Genomic DNA, 27114 nt, shown 5'->3' with positions numbered 1-27114 from the left:
GAAGGGTAACGAGGAAGAGACACTAGGAAAGGCTACCACTGAACTTGGGCGGGCTGCAGGGCCAGAAGAGCCGACAAGGGGAACAGGGGGAGGTCAGAACACAGGCGGAAGCAGAGCTGGATGCGACCACAAGCAGCCAGCGTCCGGTCGTCCCCTCCCCCACCTCGCCGGCCTTCCCAACTCCCCGCCCAGGAGGCAGGTTGGCGCAGTAAACAGTTTTCTCTACCGCAGGGGATAAATCGGGTTTTCGGACACTCCACGTACCCCTCTTACCTTCGTAACCTATAAATCTTCTTACAAACCGGAGGCGGTTAACGACAAAATCAGCTAAGGGTCCACATCGCAGCCGCTGGGGAGAGTCACTTCCTGGTGCGCCCAGCGCCTCTACTCCCGGAACAGACGCGACGGGACGCTGGGCTCCCCCGGGCGCTGGCTGGCCCGACACCTGGAAGCTTGTCTCGTGAGCCCTTCCCCCGACTTTGTCCCGGTGCTTCTCTAGAAATCTTCCGCCAAAGAACTCGTTGCGCTAAGGCCCGGCGCCTTCACTTCCCAGCGACCCCTCCGCGCGGCCCCGCCCCCTGCCTGCTCGCCTCACCCTCCCATTGGTGGATCTGGATAAATCTCCTAAATCACTTAGAAATTCTCACTACTGTAGCGTAAACAGCGCTACCTCTATAGGGGTAGCCTACAACCAAAAGAACAGTTTTCTAATGGTAGAATTGCAGGCATCAGATCCATAATGGATTGGAAGATTGGGAGAGGAAGAGCGGGGTGGCTTCCTCAAATCGCAGCATTGAAGGATGCACACGTATGTGCTGTAAAAAAAATTGTTTTTATTCTGTTACTTTAACAGAATAAAATTTACAGCAAAGTGAATCTACATTTTATGACGCTCGATTTGTATGCTTAATAGTAATTGGGCTTAAATGGAAAACACTTTATAGTCAACATTTCAGTTATTTATTCAAAGCATAATATGCCTATTATGTGCAAGGCAATGCATTAACCCTATTGAGTACAGCAGTAAGTTAAACAAGGACCAATAACTCACATAACAGCAAACACTGTCAGCCTGACCAAGGTTCAAAGCACAGATCTGCCACTTATAAGCTGTGTGAATTTGGGCCAGTTACTTAATTGCTCAGTGCCTCATTTTTCTCATCTGAAAAAATGTCCGTATCAATTGTACCTACCTCACTGGGTTTTGATAAAGATTAAAGAAGTTAATGCATGCAAAGTGCTTAGAACAGAGTGAGCACACACTCAATAAATGTTAGCTATTATCATTCAAAAATAATTGTATATACTGTGTGTGTATATACACACACATGTGCATATATACCTTTTTTTAAAAAAAGATCTTTATACGATGTGTAAAATAAATAAACTACAAGGATATATTGTACAACACAGGGAATACACCCAATATTTTATAATAACTTTAAATGGAGTATAATCTATAAGCGTTTTGAATCACTATGTGTACACCTGAAACTAATAGAGTATTATACATCAACTATACCCTAATGAAAAAAATTTTTTAATCCACTAAAAAAAAGAAAAGAAGAGAGATCTTTGCTTCCCATTCTAAAGACTTGAGCAGGTAAGTGCTTGACTCAGATTGTGGCCTTCCTAACTGCTCTAATGGCTCTTGAGCAAAATTGGAGTGCAAACCACTGCTTCAGGTTTCTAGGCCTGCACTGGGCTAGCAAGTGAAACCAGGCCAGAGAGTGTGCTTTTGGGTCTCTTCTCCCTTTCTCTCCTCTTAATCCCCTCTTATTCAGAAAGCCAGCTCTACTCCTTTCCTCACCTCTTCTTCCCCTTCTCCTTCCCATGCCCTTCTGCTCCTTTATAATTTCTCATCTTGGCATCTTTTGTTGTGCCTAGCCCAGAGCCAGGTGCCCAATAGGAGCTCGATAAATATTTGTTGAATTGACTTGAATCCCACCTTGTCTACTGAAAGGAAAAGGGCATATCTTCGCTCACCCCCACCCTCACCTGCTCTGAGCATCCAATCGAACTCATTTAAAGCAGGTCTGTCATTTGAGAAGGCAGAACCCTGAGGGGTGACCAGAGAAAAGAGATTAAGGAAGCTATAATGTAATTACTTAGCCTTAACATTTCTATATATATTTAATCTGATAAACCATGTTCTTCTCTACAAGTGAAATCATTACATTTGTAAGAGGGGGAAAATATCCCATATTATAGAAAAGGTTAGACTCGTCAACAGGAAAGTCAATAAATGAACATGTCATAGGTGATAAGAAATATTGTTGAATTAAATAAGAGCCGAAACCAAGATAACCTTTGCTTAACTTTGTTACCAGCAAACCAAATCACTACAAAGTGAAATCTCTAGAAATTTGTCAAATATTCTCATTTTGGACCAAAGAAAGGATTTCTGAGAGGCTAAAGATTTCATTAGCTCTCAGAAATAACATGTATTAAATCACTTGGAAAAATAAATAAACAAATAAAATCACTTGGCAGTTAGGGCTGATTTGGTTGCATTAGCCGTGTTCTTCAGGTGTGCTTCCCAGGCCTCTAGGCCTGTGTTAGAGGCCATGAGGGATAGACATAGCCTGCACCCTCGAGAGTATGTGACCTGATGGAAAGACAAGGCTCACAAAGTCAGAATACACAACCATGGGCTTTGGTAATTCTAGAAAAGCAGAGGATATTCTTGGTAGTCAAGGAAGGAAGAGAATGAGAATTGAATTAATGCATAGAATTTTAATCACCTGAGAGGAGGTGGGGGCTGCAGCATGAAAAGAGGAATGAGCAAAATATATGTTCAAGGCCCAGGAGGAGGCAGGCCCGGCTGGAAGGGACTGTGGTGCCAAAGTCAGTGGAGATCAATAGGTCCAGGAAGATAAAGGGCCTGGAGCCATTCATACTGTATTTTTATACTTTTGGGCAGCATTAAACATTTTTATTAAATAGGAAAAAAAAAAGAAGGGCCTGGAGTTGTAGTGCTGGGATGAGGGGTTTGATCTAGTTCCCTTAACAACAGGCAGCTAGTGAAGAATTTTTCATGAGATGTTTCTGGAAGTGAACTTTAGCAGCTGTGTTTAGGATGGATTTTAGGGTGTAGTGACTTGGAAGCTGAGGGAGACTGCTATAGTCATCCAGATGGGAGGTGCTGAGTCTCTGTACTAAGGCAGGCTACACTGCACTTTGCAAGAGTTTCTCAAAATGTGCACAGGGGCCCGTGTGCAACGTAATCATCTGGGGTGATTGTAACACGTGCAGGTTCCTGAGCCCCACCCCACACTTACAGAATCAAAATCCGAGAGGGGTAGGGCCCAAGAATATCTGGGTTTCTAACAAGCACCCCAGTGATGCCTGTGAAAATTTGAGCCCTACTACCAGGCATCAACTCAAATTCCAGATGAATTAGTTGAAGGTCAAAAAAAATAAATAAAATCGTAAAAGCCCTAAAATAAAATATAGATGATTATACATCTGAAATTTGGAGGCAGGAGAACTTTAGCAGTGGGAAAAAACCACCACATACATAGATTTTACTACATAAATCTGACAAACTTCTATATGACAAAAATATAATTAAATTCAATCATAAACAAACAGAAAAATATATATGACTATGGCAAAAGGTCACTTTCTTTATTGTATAAAGAGCTATATAAACTGATAAGAAAAATCCAATGACCACAATAGAGACCTTGGCAAAGACATGGAGAGGTAATTCGCAGGAAAAGAAACATAACTAGTCAAAAAATGCTTTGTTCTACCTCACTAATAATGACAGAACATGCAAACTATACATCAAGTAGATAATACTATTTTATCTATAAAATTGATGAAGATTTAAAAAAGAACTGATATTCCTCAAAGTAGACCATGGACAGTGAGGCAGATGCTCTCATGCATTGCTGGTGGGATTGTAAATTGATACAAACTTCCTGGAAAGCAATTAGAATCCAGAGCCTTTAAAATTTTTATACTATTTGCCCCAGAAATTCCACGTCTAGGCATCTATTCTAAAGAAATAGAGATGTGAACAAAGATATATGCCCAGAGGCTCTCAAAGTTAAAAATAAGAAACCATCTTCAAGGTCCAACATTAGAAAAATAGGGAATGGTTATGTAAAATATGGTCTGTCCATAGACTATTAGACACTAAAAATTATGCTCATAGTATGGTGTTAGAAGTCAGGATGGCATTACCTTTCTGGTGCAGGGAGTGGCTGGCAGGGGGTATGAGGAGGCTTCTGAGGTGCTGGTAGTATTCTATTTCTTCATCTGGGTGCTGGTTATAAAGATGTATTCACTTTGTGAAAATTCATTGTTATACTCTTCATATGTGTGCTTTTCTGTATGTGTTACACGTCAATAAAAATTTTAACTTAGGGCTTCCCTGGTGGCTCAGTGGTTAAGAATCTGCCTGCCAATGCAGGGGACATGAGTTCGAGCCCTGCTCCGGAAGATCCCACATGCCGCGGAGCAACTAAGCCCGTGCTCCGCAACTACTGAGCCTGCACTCTAGAGCCCGCGAGCCACAACTACTACTGAGCCCGAGTGCCACAACTACTGAAGTCCATGCACCTAGAGCCCGTGCTCTGCAACAAGAGAAGCCACCCAATGAGAAGCCCATGCACCGCAATGAAGAGTAGACCCCGCTGGCTGCAACTAGAGAAAAGCCTGCACACAGCAACAAAGACCCAATGCAGCCAAAAATTAATTTAAAAAATTTTTTAACTTAAAATTGTGTCTTTGAAAAGTTTATAATGACATAGAAATATGTGTAGAAGGCAACCTTAAGTGAAAAGGGCAGGGTAAAAAATTGTGCATTCAGTATGATTTTAAATTTGTAAAGAAAAAAATGCATTGGAAGGCAATATGCCAGCTGTTTTCAGTGGTTGCTTCTAGAGAGTAGGCTTGGGGTGATCATTTGCAATTTTTTTCCATTTCTGTACTTTCTAATTTTTTATACAATAGACAGTCATTACATTGAAAATTAGGGGGGAGAGAAAAACACCTAAAATATCAGAGAAAAAAGTGACTTGATGAATCTTGGTGAAGCTCCCATAGTCCAGTATATGGAACTGAGAACTAGATTTCATCAGTTCCCGTGGAAGTGATTTAGACTCTGAGGGACTAATTTACACTAAGCAGATTAATAGGAGACTGGCTTACGAGCCAAATGCCAGTGAGGAATACAGTATCTAGTGACTGACATATTCTTATCTCCTGTATAAGGTTATACCTACCTACTATTGATGTACCTGTGAAACCAAACTAACGATCATTTGTAATTTGAATATATGGAGCTGAATGGTTTTGAGGGAGCTCTTTGGCTGGGTTATTTGTAACACATTTTACCAGATCAGTGTTCCTGTTACTTGAACAATGCTGGATAAACACTGACACTCCAATGTTCTTTTTCCACCGTCTCTAACTAGTTGCCAGAATCTTCTGTCATTACAATATTAACTGCCTCCTAGCCTCATTACATGTCACAGTTGCCAAGGTAACAGCTCATCTTACATGAATTACATTCCAGGTTGGTAGCTCCCAGGTGAGATATTGGGAAGCATCTTAATCTCATCTGCAGTATATCTACAAATTATATTTACAAGAAGCCACTTCGGGGAAGAGTCACAGACAGTTAGTTTCATCCACTGTGAGCTTTTATTTTTTTTTAATTTTCAGTTGAAGAGTCTATCATTTCCTGATTTATGTGTCTAATTTTTTCTAAACTCTACCTCTTAGGTTTGGAGATACACATTACTTTTGGGGCCCTTCAGTTCCCTGATAAACGTTAAGGGTTTTTGACAATAGTACTTAGGAGAATGGCACTGGCACTTACTTAGGGAAATCAGGGAATCTTTTGGGAGAGGGAGATGATAGTGCAACATCGAGTGAAGGTCCAGTGGGCATGTAGAGAAAGAGTTAACATAATAGGAAAGCTCTTATGTTGGAGGTGGGAGGAATTACCCTGGAAACTGTCACCAAACTACCTAGCTACCTTTATGTTCTGGTTTCCAGGGTAACACAGATATTTACTACCTCACATTTACATGGCTACTGCTAATGTTCATTTTCTGACTTAATAAGGTCTCAACCCTTTGCTTTTTATAGTGTTGAAATTTGCAATTCAATGTCAGTATCATCCCAGCACTGACAGTCATCCCTTAGATCTAGATGTAGAGAAATAACATGGGGACACCTATCCCATGTCCTGCTCTACATTGGAATGCCATCAGTACATGAACCTTGGCTTCATGCTTGGGACTCAGCACTGAGGGCACAAATTCTACAAATTACCTAGAGGCTAAAATTTCAGTCCTTTCCAAATCACCATCCTCAGCAAATGCTCAATAATAAAGAGACTCATCTCTACTTTCTTTCCTGATGCTATGTACCTGGATTTCTTTTAAGAGCCATTATTAGGCTGAATGGAATGGTAGAACTAGACTGCTTTTAGGCATGCACCCACTTTTATATTCCATGATTCTGTGAAGAGACTGGTAGATGAAATACTTTCTGCCCCATTCCCATTGAGTTGTTTAAGATACACTATTTGGTTTCTGATCTTATAATTAGGATCTTTTCCAGAGGAATCCAATCACATTGGAAATGAAAGTCGATTATCCAGAACAGCCAATATAATAATAATAATGAGTATCCAGGGCTTCCCTGGTGGTGCAGTGGTTAAGAATCCGCCTGCCAATGCAGGGAACACGGGTTTGAGCCCTGGTCCGGGGAGATCCCACATGCCGCGGAGCAACTAAGCCTGTGCGCCACAACTACTGAGCCTGTGCTCTAGAGCCTGTGAGCCACAACTACTGAGTCCACGTGCCACAACTACTGAAACCCATGTGCCTAGAGCCCATGCTCTGCAACAAGAGAGGCCACCACAGTGAGAAGCCCGCGCACCGCAACAGAGTAGCCCCCATTCGCCACAACTAGAGAAAGCCCGCTCGCAGCAACAAAGACCCAACGCAACCAAAAGTTAACTAATTAATTAATTTAAGAAGGTAATGAGTATCCAACATTTATTGAATCCTTACTTTGTGCCTCCCACTGTGTTCCGTGTTCTATATGCATTATTCCATGTAAGTACCTATTTTACAGATAAGAAAATTGGCGGCTGTATTTTATAGATGCAATAACTGAGACTTAGAGAAGGATCAGTAACTTGCCCTAGGTCACACAGTAAGTGATGGAACCAGAACTTGAATTCAACTGTCTGGTGCCACATCTCCACTCTTAATCCTTTAACTTTCGGCCAGCGGTTCTCAAATTTTGATGCCAGCATGCATCAAAATTCCCTGGAGGGCTCCTTAAAACACAGATTGCTGGGTCCCATCTCCAGAGATTCTGATTCAGTAGGTCTGGGGCAGGGCCTGATAATTTGCATTTCTAACAAGTGCCCAAGTGGTGCTGATGCTGATGCTGCTGGAGCATAGGACCTGCACTCTGTACTCTACTGCCTCCGGTCAAGAGCAGAAGAGCCTACAGCTGAAATGAAGCACAGGGGGCTTGTGCTCTCCTCATGGCTCAGTGCTCAGGGATCCTGGGGATGTTCTGATCTGCAGGTTTCAGTCACTACCTCTGCCACTCCAGGAAGACCAGACAACTGACTAGAGACTCCACCCTGGGGGAGTACACAGTGCATAGGCTGCTTTCATAGAATACAATATTTCTGGAAAGAACTGGACATATCCTGAGTTAGGCTCAGTTTCTAACTTAGTCCTGACAGCTATAAAAACCTGCTGCATGTATCATGTGATCTTGGTTCTCCTTTGGAAGTAACCTGAAGGGTTAAAATTGAAGCTCAGTATTTGCTGAGTATAGCTACCTGTCAGTTGGGATTTTGATATAACTCACACATTCAGTCTGAGGCTGCGGAGGGGCTCGATTAGCACCACTTGTGAAGCTGAGGAAAGAGCCATTATCTTGCAAGCTCTCCTTAGAGCTGGTTGTTCACATCTACCTTATAAAGAACACATGTTACCTACAGTAGACAGAGGCACACGTTGAACATAACAATTACCCCACCATAACGTTATTTCTCTTTTCATTTTTTCCACCATGTGCCTTGTAGTTTCCTGAGATACAGCTGAGGCCGCTGAGTTTCAAGGCAGCAGAGTGAGGTGTTCATTAGTGTAGCTGCACACTAGAATCGCTTGGACAGCTTTGTAAAAATACCAGTGCTGGGAACCCCCCCAGACCAATTAAATCAGAGTCTCTGCAGATGGGCCCCACTAATATGCATTAAAAACACATTTCCAGGTGATTCTAATGCTAACCAAGTTTAAGGACCAATAATGATCCAAAAATATAGGCTCTGTTATGGGGCAGACTCCACTTCTAGCTCTGCCACTTAGGAAAAGATGGCCTAACCTCTCTGAGCCTCGCTTTCTTCCGTCTGTAAAACCTGGCATAATAATTGAACCCATTGGACTTGTTTCATAGGGCTGTCTGGAGGATTAAATGGGCTGGTGTATATAATGCACTGTAATGATACAGTGCCTAGCACAGAGCGATCTCTCTCTAGATGGTAGCCAGTAATAAAATTAAGGCATCCCACTTCAGTCTACAGAGCAAGTCCTCAGATTGTGACCCTGTGGGAGATGTGGGTGTTGTACCCACTCTTGGGTGGATCTCACAGTCTTTCAATCAGGACTGCTATTACAAGGCAAATGACTCTGCAGAACATCTACTGTACATCACAGCAAACCTCTCCCATAACAAACTGAGGAAATGATGCTTATTTGAATAAGACACAAGTAAATGCAAACCAGAAACAAAGTAACATTAATAGTCTAAGAGAGCAGCCCACAAAATACCTCAAGGGAATAATAGACCACTTGGGGTTCTCAGACCACACTTTGAGAACCACCAAAAGAATGCGGGATGATCTGTGCTATAGCTGGTCACCTCATTAGCAGTTACCCCAGAATTTCCAGAGCATTCAGGGGTCACAATACAAAAAAACAACCCAGTTCTGTTGCCTAATGTCTCACTAATTTACACATTTATGTTAACTCTTCACTCTCTGCAGGCATGTGAGTTTGTGAACCCTTGGGCAGTCACCATCCAGAGACCTCTACAGTTGAAGCAAAAACCTACAGATATTTAAGTGGTAAGATGTAAGGAATGAGATGGATCAAGAACAGAATTTCTCAGGCCCTAAGAGACAACAAAGAGGGCCACCTCTTTGTAGGAACCAGGTATAGGGTCTCAGCTCAGTTTCAATTTCAAGTTGAAAAATCCAGTATTCTATTTCACCTCCAGAGCCAGATAAAGAATATCCATCTCAACCAATAGCCAACATCATGATAAATGATAAAATAGAAGTTAGTATAATGTAGTTGTTAACAAAATGAACTTTTGGTTTCAGACCTACCTGGGTTTTATTTTATTCTTTTAAAGATTTTTTTGATGTGGACCATATTTAAAGTCTTTATTGAATTTGTTACAGTACTGCTTCTGTTTTATATTTTGATATTTTGGCCGCGAGGCATGTGGGATCTTAGCTCACAACCAGGGATCGAACCTGCACCCCCTGCATTAGGAAGGCAAAGTCTTAACCACTGGACCACCAGGGAAGTCCCCCTACCTGGGTTTTAAATGCCAGCCCAGGGACATACAGGCATGTGACTTTGAGTAAGTTACTTAATCGAAGCCTAACAATGATAGTTCCTACTTTTTAGGGTTGCTATAAGGAATGAATGAGATTATGTATGTAAAACACCTAGAATGTCATTTGACACATGGTAAGCCCTCAGTAAATGATAGCTCTTTACTAACTTGAAACAAAAGGCAAATACATCCAAATGCCATGATGTGAGTTATGCTGCCGCTGATGTCAGACACTGCTTTGGTGTACAGGGAGAATTTGAGCAGCGGAAGTGCTTAGTAAGAGAAAACACAAATTAACTTGTCAAGTCCTTCCTCTCTCAATAGGAATAGATTCTTTCATAACAATGATTGTTTCCCAGTAGTAACAAGCATTGGCTTTCATGTTTCTTTTTGTGCTCCAAATCATGGTTCCTTGACATGTGGTAAGTGGGCCTCCATTTGTACTCTTGCCCCAGGCCAGGCAAATGTTAGAAGCTGGCCTGTAGCTGACACAGTAAGATGTGAAAAAGAAAGGAGGCATAAGTATTGTAAGGGAGACAAAAATCGTCATTATTTGCAGCTGATCCAGTTGTCGATCCAAAAAACACCCAAGGGAATCAATTGAAACACTCATAGATTTAACAAGAGAGTTCAGAAAAGAGTTCAGCAGAGTGGTTGAATACCAATCAATAGTTTTCCTATAAGTCAGCAACAACAAGTTAGAAGATATAATGGAGAAAAAAAATCCATTCATGATGACAAAAAAATAGCATAAAATCCATAGGAATAACTTTTAAAAAAATGTATAGGCTCTACACAAAGAAAACAAGGATATTCGTACATCTCTCAGTAACTGGGATTTGAATAAATGGAAACTGATGCCATATTTCTGGATGGGAAAGCTAAATTTTGTAAGATATCAACTTTTAAAATTAATTACATGTTTAATTCAATCCAGTCAAAATTCAAAGTTATTTTACCTTGATAAAGTGATTCTAAAGTTCACCTAAAACAATAAATAGGGGAGAATGGCAAAGAAATTTTAGAAAAAGAATAGTGATGGGAGACTTGGCTTATAAGATATTAACATGTATACATAAGTTATAATATTTAAAACATAGTACTGTCACAAGAATCAACAAACAAATCAGTAGGACTGAACAGAAAGCCTTGAGTCTCACCTAGAAAAAGATAAGAACTGATATACAATAAAAGAAGCATCACAGACCAATGAGGATAGAGTTAGTCAACAATATTAAATGTAAAAAAAGATGAAAGAATAGAACTGCTTTAAGGAAATATAGGCAAATGTTTAATCTTCAGATTGGGAAGAATTTTCTAAGCATAAAAGCAATGAAAAAATCATAAAAGTGTTGTTAGATTTGACTCCATCAAATTTATTGACAAACACAAACTGGAAAAATATTTAAAACATGATTGATGTCATATAGATCTCTTATGAATCAATCAAAAACCACTAACACTCAAAATAGAAATAGCAAAGGACATAAACAGAAGATATACATACTACAAATAAATATATGAAAAAATGTTGTAACACACAAATAATCCACAAAATACAAAATTCTAAATAATGAAATTAGTAAAGATGAAAAACGCACTGATACTCTCAATGCAGATCTGATGTGGTGATGCATATATATTTCTATACTGCTGATCAGAGGGTAAATTTTTTTCCTGGAAAGTTCTTTAGTAATATGTATCGAGTCTTTTAAATATTCATATCTTCTAAATGAATTAAAGGAGCAGCAGCAGCAAACTGAGGAACAATACAGGTTTAAGTTGAGTACCCCAACAGGTGGCAGCCCTGCTCTGGACTTGGGGAGCTGCTTCCCTGCTGGCTCAGTTTCCTCATTCACGAAATGGAGAGAATTAATAGTACTAATCTCACAATACATGCAAGTCACTTAGCATAGTATTTGGCATCCTCTAAGTGATGAGTAAATGTTAGCTGTTATTAAATTTGTATACATATGCATATGTATATATGAAAAATTCATAATTTTGACCTATTCACCTTCTAGGAATTTATCTTAAGGAAAAATTCAGGAATTCAGAAAAGACTGATATACAAGGATATGCAGAAGGAAAAACCATGGAAACATCAATATCTAGCAATAGGAGAATAGTTAAATGAATTATAGTATATTCAAATGATGCTGGGGCATTATACAATCATTTTTAAAAGACTGTGTTTTTGAAGACAGTCTAATGATACAGAAAAATTGCTAACAACGGGAAAAAAAGCAGGGCATAAAACTGACTCTATAGTAAGATTAAATTTTGAAAAATAATTTATATATATTTTGTACATAGGTATTTAAGAAAAAGGTCAATTAAAATATTGACCCATCAAAATATTAAGAATGTTTATCTCTGCACACTGGGATAGAGTTATTTTTTCCTTGTAATATTTATTATTCAGTACTTTATACATTTTTATAATTAGTAGAGTTATTCCCATTATCATGTAATTTGAAAGGAAAATAGCATATATATATTTTGATCATTTGCTTAAGTATGTGAATGTGCTTCCCTAAGTACTCATTTTACTGCCATATTCAATGTAGGACATTTGGAAAACAAATTATAAAGACAAACATTTCATTTTGGTTTATTCTTTCCAGTCTTTCTTTTATGTATGAAGAAATTTTCTCCTCTCTAACAAATCCTACTCTCTACTATGCAACAAGCCCATTGGGAGCAGGGTCTATGCCTCATTTATCTGTGTATTCCCTACAGTGCCTAATTCACTTGTATGCACGTTGTAGTCACTCACTAATTTATAGGTCGAATCATAATAAGAAAAGAGTCTGAAATGCTTCCACTATAAGATATAAATGATTGCTAAATCTTAAAGTGTTACCACTCCCCAGGATATTTGCATTTAATTCATCAAATTTTTCCCAATCAAGATATATTAGGATCTGGTGCACAACAGGGGTTGTTCTAGGTACTGTAGGGGATATACAGAAGTTGTTCCTCCCCTTTAAATGCTTATAATCTAAACTAGTTGTGGAGTTGATTAGGAAGGCGGAAGAAGCAAAAAGAGAACCACATCCATTGAGGTATCATTATGTTAGACACTGTGCTAGGCAATTTACGAACATGGAATTCTTACAACAAACCTTTGAGGCAGAATTTTCATTCACATTTTTTTTTTTTTTTTTTTTTGCGGTACGCGGGCCTCTCACTGCCGCGGCCTCTCCCGTCGCGGAGCACAGGCTCTGGACGCGCAGGCCCAGCGGCCATGGCCCACGGGCCCAGCCGCTCCGCGGCACGTGGGATCCTCCCAGACCGGGGCACGAACCCGGGTCCCCTGCATCGGCAGGCGGACTCTCCACCACTGCGCCACCAGGGAAGCCCTCATTCACATTTTATAAATGTAGAAATGGAGGCTCAGATAAATGACTTATCCAAGTTCACAGAGTTAGTGGTAGAGCTGGGATTGAAACCCTGGACCTTCAGGGTCTGATGCCAGACTGTTCTCTCTTTCTTAATGAACATTGCCTCTTAAAAAGGTGTGTGTGTGTGTGTGTGTGTGCACGCGCACACTGTGTAATTACAGTGCTCGGCAGTATCAGGTAAGTGCCCTATTTACGATGCAAAATATTATACAGAGAGGCAGTAAAGCAATGGATAAGAACCTGGGCTCTGGAAATGACTGCCCAGGTTTGAATTCTGTGTCTCCACTTACTAGCATATATACTCTTGGGCAAGTTACTTAACTTCCCTGTGCCTCAGTGTCCCATCCATAAAATAGGAACTCATATCTAGCTCACAGTGTTGCTGTTAAGATGAAATTAGTTAATACAAGTCAAGGGCAGTGTCTAGCACTTAGTAAATGGTCAATAAATATTGGTTACTATCACAGGAAATCAGAGGAGGGAGAAATCATATCCAGCTAGCAGTGGATCAGGGAAGGCAAAGGAGGTGACATTGAAAAAAAGGCTGAATGCTAATGAAGAGTGATAGAGCAGGGAAAGGGAATGTAGGGGAGGTAGGAAATCTCAGGTTGGATGGGACCATGAGTGGATAGGAGATGAGGGGTGGCAGTGGGAATTACTGGAAGATAAACCTCTGAAGAGAGGCAGAGGTCAAAATGTGGAGGCCCTTAAATGCCAAATTTAAAATTCTGGAGTTAACCACTGGGCAATGGGAGCCATGAAAGGTTTTGGAGGAAGAGGAAGATAAAGCCTTCTTTGGCAGCAATCAAGCTGGACAACTTTGCAGATTTATCCTCGAGTGTTACCAACTGCAGAAACCACCAACTCTGAGGACTAATGTTTTGACTGAGGGAAAGGAAAAGGAGAGAGAAGGGGGGAGGTTAGAGAAGGGGGGAGGTTGGAAAAGGGGGGTGAATAATTAAAGGACTATACAGATAAAAAGCACTCCTGGTGCGAAGTGATAGAACGGTCTTCCTTAATTCCTCATTGCAGAGGCAGTCCAGGGACTGAACTCGAAGCGTAACCTACCTTTTCCCCCATTTAAGACTTGAAGTTTCCACCTCAGTTTAGGACTTCATTTAATATCGAGACTGTGCTTTTGGCCAGTGTGGAGCAAGCGTAGGGCATTAGGACCCAGCGATTGTTGTAGTGAGAGAGGTTGAATCTCGGTCTCTCAATTTTTCCCTCGAGCTCCCTCCTCTCCCTTTGTCATTCTAGCTGCCTGCTGCCTCCGCAGCGTCCCTCTAGCTCTCTCTGTGCTAAGTGCCTGCGCCTTAGACAGGGTGCGCAAAGCAGCAGTGTTAGTCGGGACCTGCCTTGGTGACCCCATGGCATCCCCTAGAACCGTAACCGTCGTGGCACTCTCAGTGGCCCTGGGACTCTTCTTTGTTTTCATGGGGACTATCAAGTTGACCCCCAGGCTCAGCAAGGATGCCTACAGTGAGATGGTAAGTGAAGCAAACGGGTGATGAGGAGCGCACCCCCAAGGGATGGCGAGTACCTCTCCCCTTCTTTCCTTCCCGGTCCATGGTCCCAGCCCTTTCACCCCTACCCCCACCCCTGACCCTCCCTTCTCCCCAACAACTTTGCAGCTGGGAAGGAGCAGCTGGATGAGAGCGATTTCATTTGCAGGCTATGCCGGGAGCAACTGTTTTGGAGCCACTGAATGCCAGTTGGGGGAGGGGTTGCCCAGTGAGTACCCCCACCCCCAAGTAAACCGGAGGGCTGAGACCTGCGTAACACCTGTCATTGGCAGGAGTCCTCCCCTCCTTCCAGCACACCCAAAGTCCCGGCAGCCAGTCTGCAAGTCTGATTCCTTCCCTTGGAGCTAAGAGTTTAGCAAGCTGGAGAGTTTATTTATCTTGGGGAAGAACAAAAGGCAAGGAGGAAAGAGCTGAGGGCGAATGGGCTACTGAAACAAGGAATTTTTAGGGGCGGGGAAGGTATTCCTCATCCCTGGCGGAGAGCCGATGGTGTTCCCCTAGCTGCCTGGGCGTGTGTCTATATCCTTGAGACAAAGCCGACTTGACCCAAATAAAGGTCACCGAGAGCCTGCTTCTTCCCCTTCTCTCAAGGGAGAGCTGGATGTTTTGTTTTATTTTGTTTTGTATATGGGCTGATCTGCAAAATCTGTAAAGTCTGCTTTTCCTCTCCTGCAAAATAGTCCTTAATCCCCACCTTGTCTCCCGTGGATGCCCAGGGCCAGGCCCTCTGCAGGTTTTCCCCTCCGCAGAGTTAGAATCACCTGAAGGTGAATGGCCAAAACATCTCCTCTGCAACCTGGGGGCTGGGCTGCTCTCCACAGTTGGGTGTGAAGAGGACTTGTTCCTATGCTGTGGAATACGAGGTGATGGCAGGGGATGTTTCCAGCACTTCCGCTCTCGCTTCTCCCCCTGTCACTTTGCCTCTTCATTTCCCCGCCCCAGCTGAAGAGAACCTGCTTCTCATTGCTTTTGCCAGGCTGCCAGTAATGGGAGGGAGCCCATTAATGGGTTCTCAAGGTCAAGAAGGAAAAGAGCTTAGGGGAGGAACAGGAGGGAGAGAGAAGAAAGACAAGAGGGATTCCCCATTAGGGCTAACGCAAGGAGGAATAGCTCCACACGTTGACAGTTGACAGGAATAAATAGCTCTCCTGGAGCTCACTGCGGAGCCTTCCAGAGCCCCTCAACGTGAGCTGCAAGTGGATGGAGTCTGGCAAATTGTAGACGCTCAGAAATGTTTGCAGGCAGCTCTGGCTTCTGTCTCAGGGTTTGAGCTGGTGTTTCCCATGTCTCTCTCACCACAGGATCACCTTGGTGTCGGGGAGGGTGGCTGGGACTCAGGGGCCAAGGTCTAGCCCCAGTTGCAAATCCTAATGTGTTTCTCCTTCCCCCTTTCCCTCCTCCCAGAACATTTGACCAGATGGAATTGAAATCAGGTCAAAATGAGTATCCAAGGCAGCCTGCATTGGGGAGGGGAGGGGAAGTGGGGTAGCAGAAGCCACCAAAGGCAGAGGGAAAAGGTGGAGGGGAATTGCCACTATATTTTTGTCTTGGCAGCAGTAGTTTGGCGTTAGATTATAAATAAATGCATATGCTCTTGCTTTTCTTTCCTTTTCATATATGCATACATTTATATGTTTATGTGTGTGTGCCTTGGGTATATTTAAGCTTTCCCTTGCCTTAGGGACATAGTACCCCTCTTCAGTATACTCCCTGTCTCCCTATATCCTGCTCAGCTGCTTTAGAGGCCTCCCAAGCTGCACCCTAAGTACAGTGTTAGGTTTTGCAGGCAATCCAACTAAGATGGAGTCACCGGGAAGCTTCCTATCAGCTTGGCAGGAGCTCATGAGGAGGACCAGCCACAAATGGGTTTTCAGTAGGTTTCTTCCTAGGGCGTGGAGCTGTCTATTACAGTTCAATGAAAGGCAGAAGAAATATATGACGATTCCATATCATACAAAGGAACATATTTAAATAGGTATAATCTAATATAGCAGTACAGAACCATTGTGTGTGTGTATGTATGCACAATTCCGTGCTTCTGTGCTCTGGGGCATCTGGAGGCAATGGAAGAACTATATCTAGCTGGGAGGTAAACTTCACAGTAGCATGAAGCTTGAGGAGGATTTTCAGACCGCCGTTTTCCAGGGTCCCCTCCTGCATTGAGCATTGGGCCCCAGGCTAGAGATGGCTTTCTGGCATAGGGCCCACTGCATAGTGCCTGGGCCGGCCCAGCTTTATTGTTGAATCCATAGGGAGTGGGGACGATTCAGTTCTAGTACACAGAAGTTGCTCAGTTTATATTTGTTGAGTGGCTGGGTGAATGAATGAGTCATTGTAGCATTGTCTTGGCTTGTCACCACCCTTCAGATTTCTCTGGTTGGCTCTTGATGATGCAGTTCAGAAGCCATTTCTTGCCCAACCAGAGATCAGCTAGGATGACTCTCTGGGATTTTCTGTTTTGCATTTAGGAGTGATTCCTTTGCATTGATGGAGTTAGTCATGTATTGACTGCAGTGGCTTTTTGTATAAAATCTCAAGGTGTTGTTGTTGCTCTTGTTGTTTATTCTTTAAAACATCTCTGTGAGGTAGATTTATTTTTTAAAGTTATGCTTATTTTACTGATGGATAAACTGAAACAGAGCAAGTTTAATGACTTATCCAAGATCCTAGGGTAAGCTGCTGTTGGAGCAGAGATTAGAAACCAAGTCTGTGACTCAGTATTCCCAGTAGAGGAGTCATTAATGGTTACAACTGCTTTTTTGGATGTCAGAACTTACAACCGATTCTTGAAAATATCTGGCACATTTTTTCTCCTTTTTTGGTACCAGTTTAACTGCCCCAATCCTATATTTTGGGGTTTCATTTTACTTCGAAACCAATTTTTCAAATTTAGAGTTTTTTTTTTTTTTTTTTTGCTTTTCTGTCAACTATTTTTTCTTGTTCTAAAGCCATTAGTGTTATGCTTAGGTATTATCCCCTGCATAGAAAATCACTGCTAAAAACCAGACAAACAAATGACTATGAATTTCTTTCCTGTCTCTACTGGGGAAGTCAGGAAAGGTTAGTGGAAGGAGTACAGACTTTGAGTCATGTAGGTTTGGGTTCAAGACCTGACACTCTTAGTGTCTGTCTCAGTTTCCTCATCTGTAAAATGAGGATAACAACCTACCACAGGAATTTGTTGTAAATATTAACTGAGATTACATATGGAAGCATCTAGTACAGTGTATGAATATGGTAGGTGTTCAAGAAATGCTCTGGGTTGAGGTGATGATAATTGATTCTATTTTACTCAGTGGTTTCCTGACTAATTCAAATGGCCAGTTTAAGGGATTGAAATCAGGCATGTAAAAGAGCAAGATGCTATTTCCTTATGCCATGGTGAACAGACCTCTATGCAGTCAGCTAATATAGAAAACTCCACACTTGCTGCTGGGTAATACACAGTGGATCCAATGCAGAATTTCCGGATGCCTCTCTTGAATAGCCTGTTTGGTATGTGTCACTCCATACCTCCTCCCAATTTAGCAAGTGTCATTATAGAGTACTCTAAATCCCACGTGAATTCAACACGACTGACCACTCCCCTGACTAAATGCCTTCATTAATTCACTTGAAATTGTGAGACAGCACTTACAAATGCTGCTAAGCAGTTTAACATATGAATGGTTGACTTGCTCTAAATTTGGTATTCAGCTCTTTGTGACAGTGGTTCTATCCTGTAAGCACAAAGGGCCACAAATGGAATAGTAAGAAAACACCACAAATCCTGTCACATTGAAGCTAAAGGATTTTGACCATGAGGAAGAGAGGGCAAGTCTCTGACAGGGCAGGTCTCTGCCACTTGTTTGCATCCCCTTATAGGGAAGGTTTGTTGTTGATTTGGATGATTTGCTTATTTATAGTTAAATGCCCTCTGGTATTTCCCCAGGGTTTGTGTAGCCCTAGGAAAATACTCCAGATAGGTTTGGGCAGTTTATTTAATGTCCATAGGCGATCTTTTATACTTCTAATCACACTATTAATTGCTTTCCAACTACATAATAGTTGGAATGATAAGGTAATAATACTAAGATAATAATAATAAGATAGTAATTTACTGATGCTTAGACTGTTCTCTGAGGTGTTACAGTACGTTCATTCCCTCAGAGAGGCAACTGACCCTGAGATGTGAAATGACTTTGCGTAGTTCACACAGCTAGCCATCCTAAGCTAAACTACATTGACATTTGTGCCAGGGAGCTTATAGCCTCTCAATGGCCAACAGCTGTGCTTGTTTCAGAGCGACTTTTGACTGACAGTGGAAGTCAGACCCTTCTCCCCTTAGATGCAATCTGGGAGGGATCCACTTTGGTTAGTAGGACCAGGTTTGCCAGCTTCCTTTTTAGGTGGGCATTATATGACAGTGGAAGGTAGAACTGCTTAAAAGGTGTTTTTCATTCACATGGATATTTGGCAATTAAACATGTGATGGTTTATTATTGCATTTAAGAAATGATCTATGATTCACATATGGCTATTTTTCCTACAGAGATTCAGGAAAATCATACTTGAAACAGTAAATTTTGCAGCACTTATGTAGCCTTTATGATCTAAGGTATCAACCAGGCTGAGATTTTTAGCCAAAATATATTTTTGTCAGTGTCCTCTTTTGCTTTCATATAGTTTTTTCCCTGTAAATTGTATTGAAGTATAACATACATACTGAAATGTGCACCTAAGTGTATACAGCTTGAGGAATTTTCAGAATCCCCCTGTGTAACCAGCACCCATATCAAGAAGCAGAACATGACCAGCATCCTAGAAACCTCCCTCCTGGCCCCTTCCGATTACTACCGCCCCAAGGGTAAATCCCAACTCCAACAATATAAGTTAGTTTCACCTGTTTTTGAACTTTATATAAATGGAATTATACAGTATATTAGCTATTTTTTTTTCTTTTACTTAACTAGCATAAATGAACTAAAGTAAACCAGTTGTGAGCTGCTCAAGTTTAATGTAATTAATATGAGATCATGGCCCCTGGGGTGTTGTGAAGAATAAATGATAAAAAGAAAAAAGGTATAACTAAAGAAAGGCTCCATATGCTTTTGACTCATGTCTGAATCATATAGTCTCATACTATAAAAACGGACCTGCTTGAATCATTGCTATTATCATTAAAATAATTACTGTGGCTTGCAAACATATGGATTTCTAATTGTGTGGTTCATTAATGATAAAATATGTGTGTGTGGACCTTGGTTGATGCTATGACGTTATGATTCTTTGACCAAATCTCCAAAATGCTCATTTAATTTACAAAAGGGGAAACTGAGGTAATAAAATACTTAGTAATTTTCTGCAAGCAATTTAGGGGCAAAACTAAAATTGGAATTTAGCTTGTCTTAGCCCAAGGATATTGCTAGATGACTGCCTTTGATCAAAGGGGTTTGAAACATTTGACTAAACCCTTCTGTCTCCTGCTTCCTTCCCCTATAAGGAAACTATGGTTTCAGGGTCTGGGTCATGGCAATGAAAAAGAAACAGACATAACAAAGTGAGCTTCCAGAGCCTTTTGGGAGAGTGACTCAGTCAACTCCCTTTATTCTTACTGTCAGAACAATTAAAGTCGTTAGAGATCTAATTACTATAGACTTAAGACACATGACCCTTCTGTTGTTGGAATTGAGGTGGCCCAGACCAAGTATTGTTGCTGCTGGCAATAGTAGGATACTTTTGATGTCTCTATCCTACTCCACAGGAGAAAGAATAAACGGCTTCCTAGACTGTCAAAACCTCATCCAAGCTTAGTCCCATCTCTAACAAGTTAAACATTCCCTGTCTGGAGTCGTGGAGAATAGATGCTATCTGTACCTACTCAGCTTTGAACTAAAGATTTGATGAAATGGCTTATCCACATGCAGTTTCCTCTTGAGAAAAGAAGGAAAGAGGCAACTGCTGCATAAAAATATCTACAGCCGCAGTTTAAGAGGTTAGATAAACAACTGAAAAAGTAATATGTAGTTAGAGCAAATGCAGAGAACAATGATCACTGAAGTCATAGGAACTTGATTTAGAGACCTGAAATTTGGCCTACAGATTTCACTATAGTATAGATAAAAATATATTCCTAAATGATGGGTGGTTAGCCCTAGGCAAAAAAGGAATGTTTCCAGAAGCCATTCAGTCAGCATCTGGAAATCTTGGCTGTGCACTGGCTGTAAGAAGCTCATCCTGCTTCCTGTGTTCATTATGTCAGAAGGTTACACTTAGGATTTAGGAACTGCCTCTTGGGGAGCTTTGTGTTGCTAATTTTAAAAGGTCCTAGCTTAAAAGTGTTAAGGAAAACTCTTGGGTCTAGATTTCTTTCCCTTATGTCCCCCTGCTACCATCACCAGAGTGTTGAGGGAGAGAGAGTGGGCAGGTGACATCTAGGTTAATAGTGAGAGGAAACTGCCAGATGCCCTAATCCTTGGCTCAGCTCTGCTCCACATGGGTCTAGCTCAGTTCAGCCCAGGGTTTTACTCTGCCTACTGGTCAACCTCTCTCCTAATTTCTCTCTGAAAATCCCTGATTTAACCTAAAATGGGAAGAGGGAGGAAGAACGATTGATACTTTGTGTTTCACTATATGCTCAGGAACAGGTTAGGGACTAGAGGTGAATAAAGGTAAATAAAGACAGGATCTGACAGGGCTAGGATTCGGAAGAGGTGTGAGGCAGTGTTGTGCAAGTGCAGAATCAGATCCTGCCTCTATTTAAAGTTGTGATATTTTATTTGTTGTGGATATTATTTACCTTAATCAATGAGTGTTTTGGTGCCTTAAATTTTACACTCAGGGGACATAGGCTTACTTTATCTTAGTCCCAGCCCTGCTCAGGAAAATGAGGCTCAGAGAAGGCAAATAATTTGCCCAGGGACACCAACTAGAAAATGACAGATATCGGATTTGAAGCCAAGCCTGTTTGAATCCAAATCCATTCTATTTTTTACTAAACCACTGGTCTTGAAACAGTACTCATAAAGGACTATCTTGTGCTACTCATGATAATTAATCCATGAAATAAAGGTGCATTCACTAGAGAAATGACTTAACATTTGTTCCAAACTAGAGTGTGTGAACACTATTCTAAGCACCAGATGCTACTGACAGGTCAAGTTGGCTTTCTGCCTGATTCTTGTAATACTTGTCTTGCATCTGGTGCTTTTGACTATTCTCTTCTTAAAATTTTTGGCCCCTATGACCCCATCTCTCCTGGTTTTCCTCCTACTTTTCTGACCACACTTGCTTCTGTTTATTTTGTGGATTCTCTTCCTCCTCCCATTTTTTAAATGTCTGTCACACATTTTCCCACTGTATACATTCTACCTGGGCATACTGATAACTGTCAATTCTGTATCTTTACCCTCTATTATTGAGCTGCCTACTAGAAATCTTCACTTAGGTGTCTTAGAGATACTTCAACTAAAAAACTCCAAATTGAGTTCCTCATTCCTTCCTGCCCCATCCCCCTCTTCTTCTGGATGCATTCTTGACTTCTCCGTTTCCCTCAGTGTCCACATCCAATGAGACATCAATTCCTGTTGATTGTGCATTCAAAGTATCCTTGAGTCTCTCCCCTTCCCTCTATCCTTACTGTCATTACTCTAGTCCAGTTCTCTCACCTGATCTCCTGGCTTCCAGGCATACCCCTTCCAATCCATCCTCCATGCTACTTCCAGAGGGACCTTCCTTAAAAGCAAATTATGTTGTTCCCCTGGCTTATAGGATAAAGTCCAGCTCCACAACGTAACAGTCCATGATCTGATTCATATCTGTCTTCTCTGTCTCATGTCTCACCCTTTCCCCCTTCCTCCCCCAACCTATGCTGAGCTGGGGCAGGGTTCGAAACACACCAGTCTATTTTGTGCTTCAGGGCCTTTGCTCATCCAGCTTCCTCTGCCCTCGATGCCCTTCCTTTATTGATCTTGCAAACATCCGCTCTTCTTTTAAGATTCCGCTCTAGCTTTTCTCAGTCCCCATCTAGGGAGATTTGACCACTCTGGTGTGCCTCCACTGTACCTACTACATAGTTTATTTCAGCACCCATAACACTTTATTGCACTTATGTACTTCCATAGCTTTTCTTCTCATAAACTCAAACTTCAGGAAGGCAGGGCTTTTGAATGATTGATGTCTGTATCCGGAGTACCGAGTACAATGCCTAGCACAGGAGGCACTTAATAAATATTGAATGAATTAACGGATACTTCATGAAAACAAAGTAGTGGGCAAAACCAGAAAGACACTTGATAAAATCTCATCAATTTACTACAAAATGAGGATTGGGTCAATCTGAATAGTGAAAAATATGATTATCTATTACTCTAAGGTCAGTATAATTCTATTACTTTGTAGTATATCCAGTGCCTCCCTTCTCTGTTCCATGATATCTGCCTTTGGGCTACAATTAGACCTTATACAGTACTCTATTATATACCACTAACTGTGCTGCTTTATAATGTTGTTTATGCATCTGTTTCCCCCCACTACACTGAGAGCTTTTTGACCCTATCATATTCATCTCTATATCTCCATCACATAATCCATAATAGGTATTCAATAAATGTTTATTGAATTAAAATTAATGAACTTGAACCAGGCTAATCAAAGTAGTGTCTTGTAAAATCCTAGGGATTTATCTCAATGATCATAAGAACGATTTTTGTCTTACCATATTTTAAAGATATATAAGGGGCTAACATTTGCATACATTTAAATTTTTCTGTTTGCTTAGCACACACTTTTTATTTTTACAGATTCCACAAATGTAAACTCCAACTCAGCTCTTTTTTGAATTAACACAGATTCCAAATTAGGGAAGTCCAAATTAGTGAGGCTTTACTGCCTTGTCTCATTTTTGTTGGTATTCATATACATCTGGGTTTGGACAAGGTAGGCACTAGAAAATGTGGATATGGCTAATCAGTACCAGTTTTTATGGGCCCAGTGAATTTTCTTTTAAATTCTTAATGTTGTTTATGATTTATGATCAGAAAAAAAATTTTTTAATAAAAGGTGCTTCCACTGCAGGGGGCATGGGTTTGATTCCTGACTGGGGAACTAAGATCCCGCATCCCGCCCACATGGTGTGGGCCCCCCCACCAAAAAATTTTTTTTTAAACTATAAAGCCAAATTCTCTTACCTTTGGTGCTGTTACTAAGGTTTAAATCACAGGGATCTCAACAGATTGCTTGCTTTTTTCCTTAATTACAAGGCTTTTATTTAGGGGGCACAGTAAAAAAAGAATATGACACGCTTGGCTGGTGTGGAAAGGGAATGGTGGGGAAGAAGGACCTTGCTTGTGTTTTCTTCATTCTAATGTTAAAACCATGGTTAATGCAGCGATTTCCTTATGGTATTCCACTCTAGAAACGTGCTTACAAGAGCTATGTCCGAGCCCTCCCTCTGCTGAAGAAAATGGGGATCAATTCCATTCTCCTCCGCAAAAGCATTGGTGCTCTTGAGGTGGCCTGTGGCATTGTCATGACCCTTGTGCCTGGGCGTCCCAAAGATGTGGCCAACTTCTTCCTACTTTTGCTGGTGTTGGCTGTGCTCTTCTTCCACCAGCTAGTCGGTGATCCTCTCAAACGCTACGCCCATGCCCTGGTGTTCGGCATCCTGCTCACCTGCCGCCTACTGATTGCCCGAAAGCCCGAAGACCGGTCCTCTGAGAAGAAATCCTCGCTGCCAGGGAATGCGGGGAGTACCGGCAATGCGGGAAATACCGAGGAGCAGCCGTCCTTATATGAGAAGGCCCCTCAGGGCAAAATGAAATTGTCGTAGGAAAGCGGAAGTGCAAAAAAGTGGACCTTCCAGGCAGTTGCCTCCATGACACCCAGGAAGATGTCAGTGTGTGTTTTTCATTTGATTTATTTATCTTGGGGGAAAAGGGACAAATATAACCTACAAATTAATGGCCCTATTGGCTTGTGTACACCTATACCCTAAAATGACCTCCCCACATAGATGTATGTGCACCACCTTTAATCACTCTGGGGCAACTCTCACATCTTGCTGCATGTACATGTATATGGCTAACTATTGAAGTGTATTTGTGAGATGGACTCCAGCAAGCATGTGACTGTGAGATTAAGTGTGGGAAAATGTTACTTACTGTGTGTGTGTGTTTGCGTGTTTGCACACACGTGCGAAGGAGAAGGCTCTGATCTTGAACTAATCCTGCATAGGTATCCTTCCCTTTATTGACTGATTCTAGTGAAGGCAGAATAAAATAAATCTCCTATAAAGAGAACGCTACGTACTTCTTGGTATAAAACAAACTATGTATTCCCATGGGATGGAGGAATCCCTCACTAGATTAAGCTGAAAACTTAAACCTACCACTTTAGGAAAAATTTCCTTCAATTTGAGACACTGAGTTACATGTAAAATGAATTAACTTCTACTTTAACAGTTGTTTAAATTGTAAATACTCCATACTGAGTTTAATTAAAATAAGGGAAATGTGCAGTCAATAGATAATCTAATTCTTCAAGTGATAAAATTAGAAGTTTCACCTTGCCTTTGTCGGAGCCCAACCTACTAAGCTCCTTTACTCACACTTGGAAACTGAAACAGTAAACTTTATATCGGACATCTTTTTTGGATTTTCTTAAGCCAAACGCTGCCTCACTTCCACTATTCTCAGCAGCTAACCAGGATTTGGCAGCTACTCCACTGTTGTGGTTGAGGGAGCGAGGATTAGTCCCGTTAGAAGTCTGTGAATCTCAAACTAGCTGTTCTCTTAAATCATCTGAAATTTGACAGAGGAGCCGTATCCAGTGTTTCTCTGCCAAACAGATTCACTATCCTATTGAATTTTCACTGAGCTTTGCTAGTGTAAGCAGAGATCCAAGTTACCCCCACAGCTGTCTCCTCTACACCTCTTTATCATTCCAGTGAGTTGAGTTTAGCTGGGGGAAGGACATTTGATATAGGTTAGTTGGATTGAGCAGTACGAAAATTTGCTTTCTTCATTACGTACTGCTGCTTCTCCTTGTTAGATGTGCTTTGATGGTTTTAATATTATTGTGCCAGGGATAGGGAAAGGGGTGGGAGTGTTGTGTGTGGGGGGAGTACAAATTATTGTATTTTCTTCGATATCATTGTTCTTGTTGATTGATACCTCTCTGTCTTATTTCTCTCATTCTTTCAAAATAAAAATTTTTGAAGTTTGGAGGAAATGGTCTGGACAAGTAATGAAAATCTGGAAAGAAAGGGTCATGTCATGGGATTCAGGTTGTCTTATTTTTGAGTGGATGAGGGAGGAGAATAAAGAGAAGGGGGAGTACAATAACTTAATATACTAATGAGGTTACTAACTTTCCAATCTCATTTAAGTTTCCTCACACTTCTGTGATGTCAGCACATAAGACAGAAAGCCACAAAATTAGATCTCAATACAGTTCCCAGGTTTGGGGAGTTCTGCTTTATTAGGTGATGCCAAGGGAAGGTAGAAGAATGATTTCAGAAATAATTGCAGGTATATTAAGTAAAGATGAACCAGTGTCTCACTATATATGCATCCACAAACTGGCACAAATTCCAGTGCCACAGACTTGTCACATTAGGCAAGTTATTTTACTACTCAGGGCCCCAATTTCATTTACAAAAATAAGAGGATTGAAGGCTTAAGATTCTTTCCAATTTACATTTGAGTATGAAATGATTATTAAAAAATGACTCGAGAAATTTTCAGTTTTACTAGATAGGAAGATCAACTATCATAGTAAATATTGAACACTCAGTTCTCATGCATGATTAAATATGATTTCTTGAAAGTACTTTGAAAACAATGTAAGATGTGGTAAATAATCATTTTTTGCTGTAGTCTTTCCCAAATACATCAACTTAGTCTGATTCTTCATCTCTCCCCAAGATTGCAAAGTTTCCTCCCACACTTCTATTTTTTTTTTTTTTTTTTTTTTTTTTTTTTGCGGTACGCGGGCCTCTCACTGTTGTGGCCTCTCCCGTTGCGGAGCACAGGCTCCGGACGCGCAGGCTCAGCTGCCGTGGCTCACGGGCCCAGCCGCTCCGCGGCATGTGGGATCTTCCCGGACCGGGGCACGAAGCTATGTCCCCTGCATTGGCAGGATTCTCAACCACTGCGCCACCAGGGAAGCCCCCTCCCACACTTTTGCCTATAGTTTATGGGTATATTTTCGCCTCAAAAAATCAGTGAGAGTCATTAAATTTTTATCTTTCTTCTCCAGTTCCTACTCTAGTAAGAGACTAAACTAGGGACTAAGTTCAGGTCTCAGACTAAGCCCTTGCTGCTGTTTTAGCCAGTTTCTTTAAGGTCCATCTATTCCTCAAAGTTTGGAATCTTTACTTGTTGACTGGCCGGCTACCTACAAGATGCCACATCTGGCTCAGGATATATGTTTCCAGCATACTCTAGAAGGTATGCGTGCCCATCCTCGGTAAAAGGAGGGCAAATTCAGCCGCCGTCCTTTCCTCCCACCTCCTAGCGACAGCTTCAGAGGTGTCAGACCCTTTAACCTAATTCTCTTGCCCAACATGGGAGAAGCAGCCTTTATTG

The 27114-nt window shown here is 41.4% G+C and overlaps 2 protein-coding genes across 2 annotated transcripts in view; one reads left to right on the top strand and one right to left on the bottom strand.

Annotated features, from left to right (window-relative positions):
• TRMT2B (tRNA methyltransferase 2 homolog B) overlaps nucleotides 1–1863 on the bottom strand; it is a 90158-nt gene extending 88295 nt beyond the window's left edge. The window contains 2 exon segments of the mRNA XM_060137294.1: nucleotides 274–503; nucleotides 1811–1863. Coding sequence (XP_059993277.1) covers nucleotides 274–503; nucleotides 1811–1863 — 283 coding nt within the window.
• A 12486-nt stretch (nucleotides 1864–14349) lies between these two features.
• TMEM35A (transmembrane protein 35A) lies at nucleotides 14350–25640 on the top strand. Its single transcript, XM_060137919.1, has 2 exons — nucleotides 14350–14512; nucleotides 23943–25640. Exons 1-2 carry the CDS (start codon nucleotides 14393–14395, stop codon nucleotides 24354–24356), a joined length of 534 nt encoding a protein of 177 aa, XP_059993902.1. The 5' UTR covers nucleotides 14350–14392; the 3' UTR covers nucleotides 24357–25640.
• Nucleotides 25641–27114: the final 1474 nt, after the last annotated feature.

This window comes from Lagenorhynchus albirostris, chromosome X (assembly GCF_949774975.1).
Source record: "Lagenorhynchus albirostris chromosome X, mLagAlb1.1, whole genome shotgun sequence".
In the NCBI taxonomy this organism is placed as follows: Eukaryota; Metazoa; Chordata; class Mammalia; order Artiodactyla; family Delphinidae; genus Lagenorhynchus; species Lagenorhynchus albirostris.
Note: the sequence above shows the minus strand (reverse complement) of the source record. Positions and strands in the feature narration are given on the sequence as shown.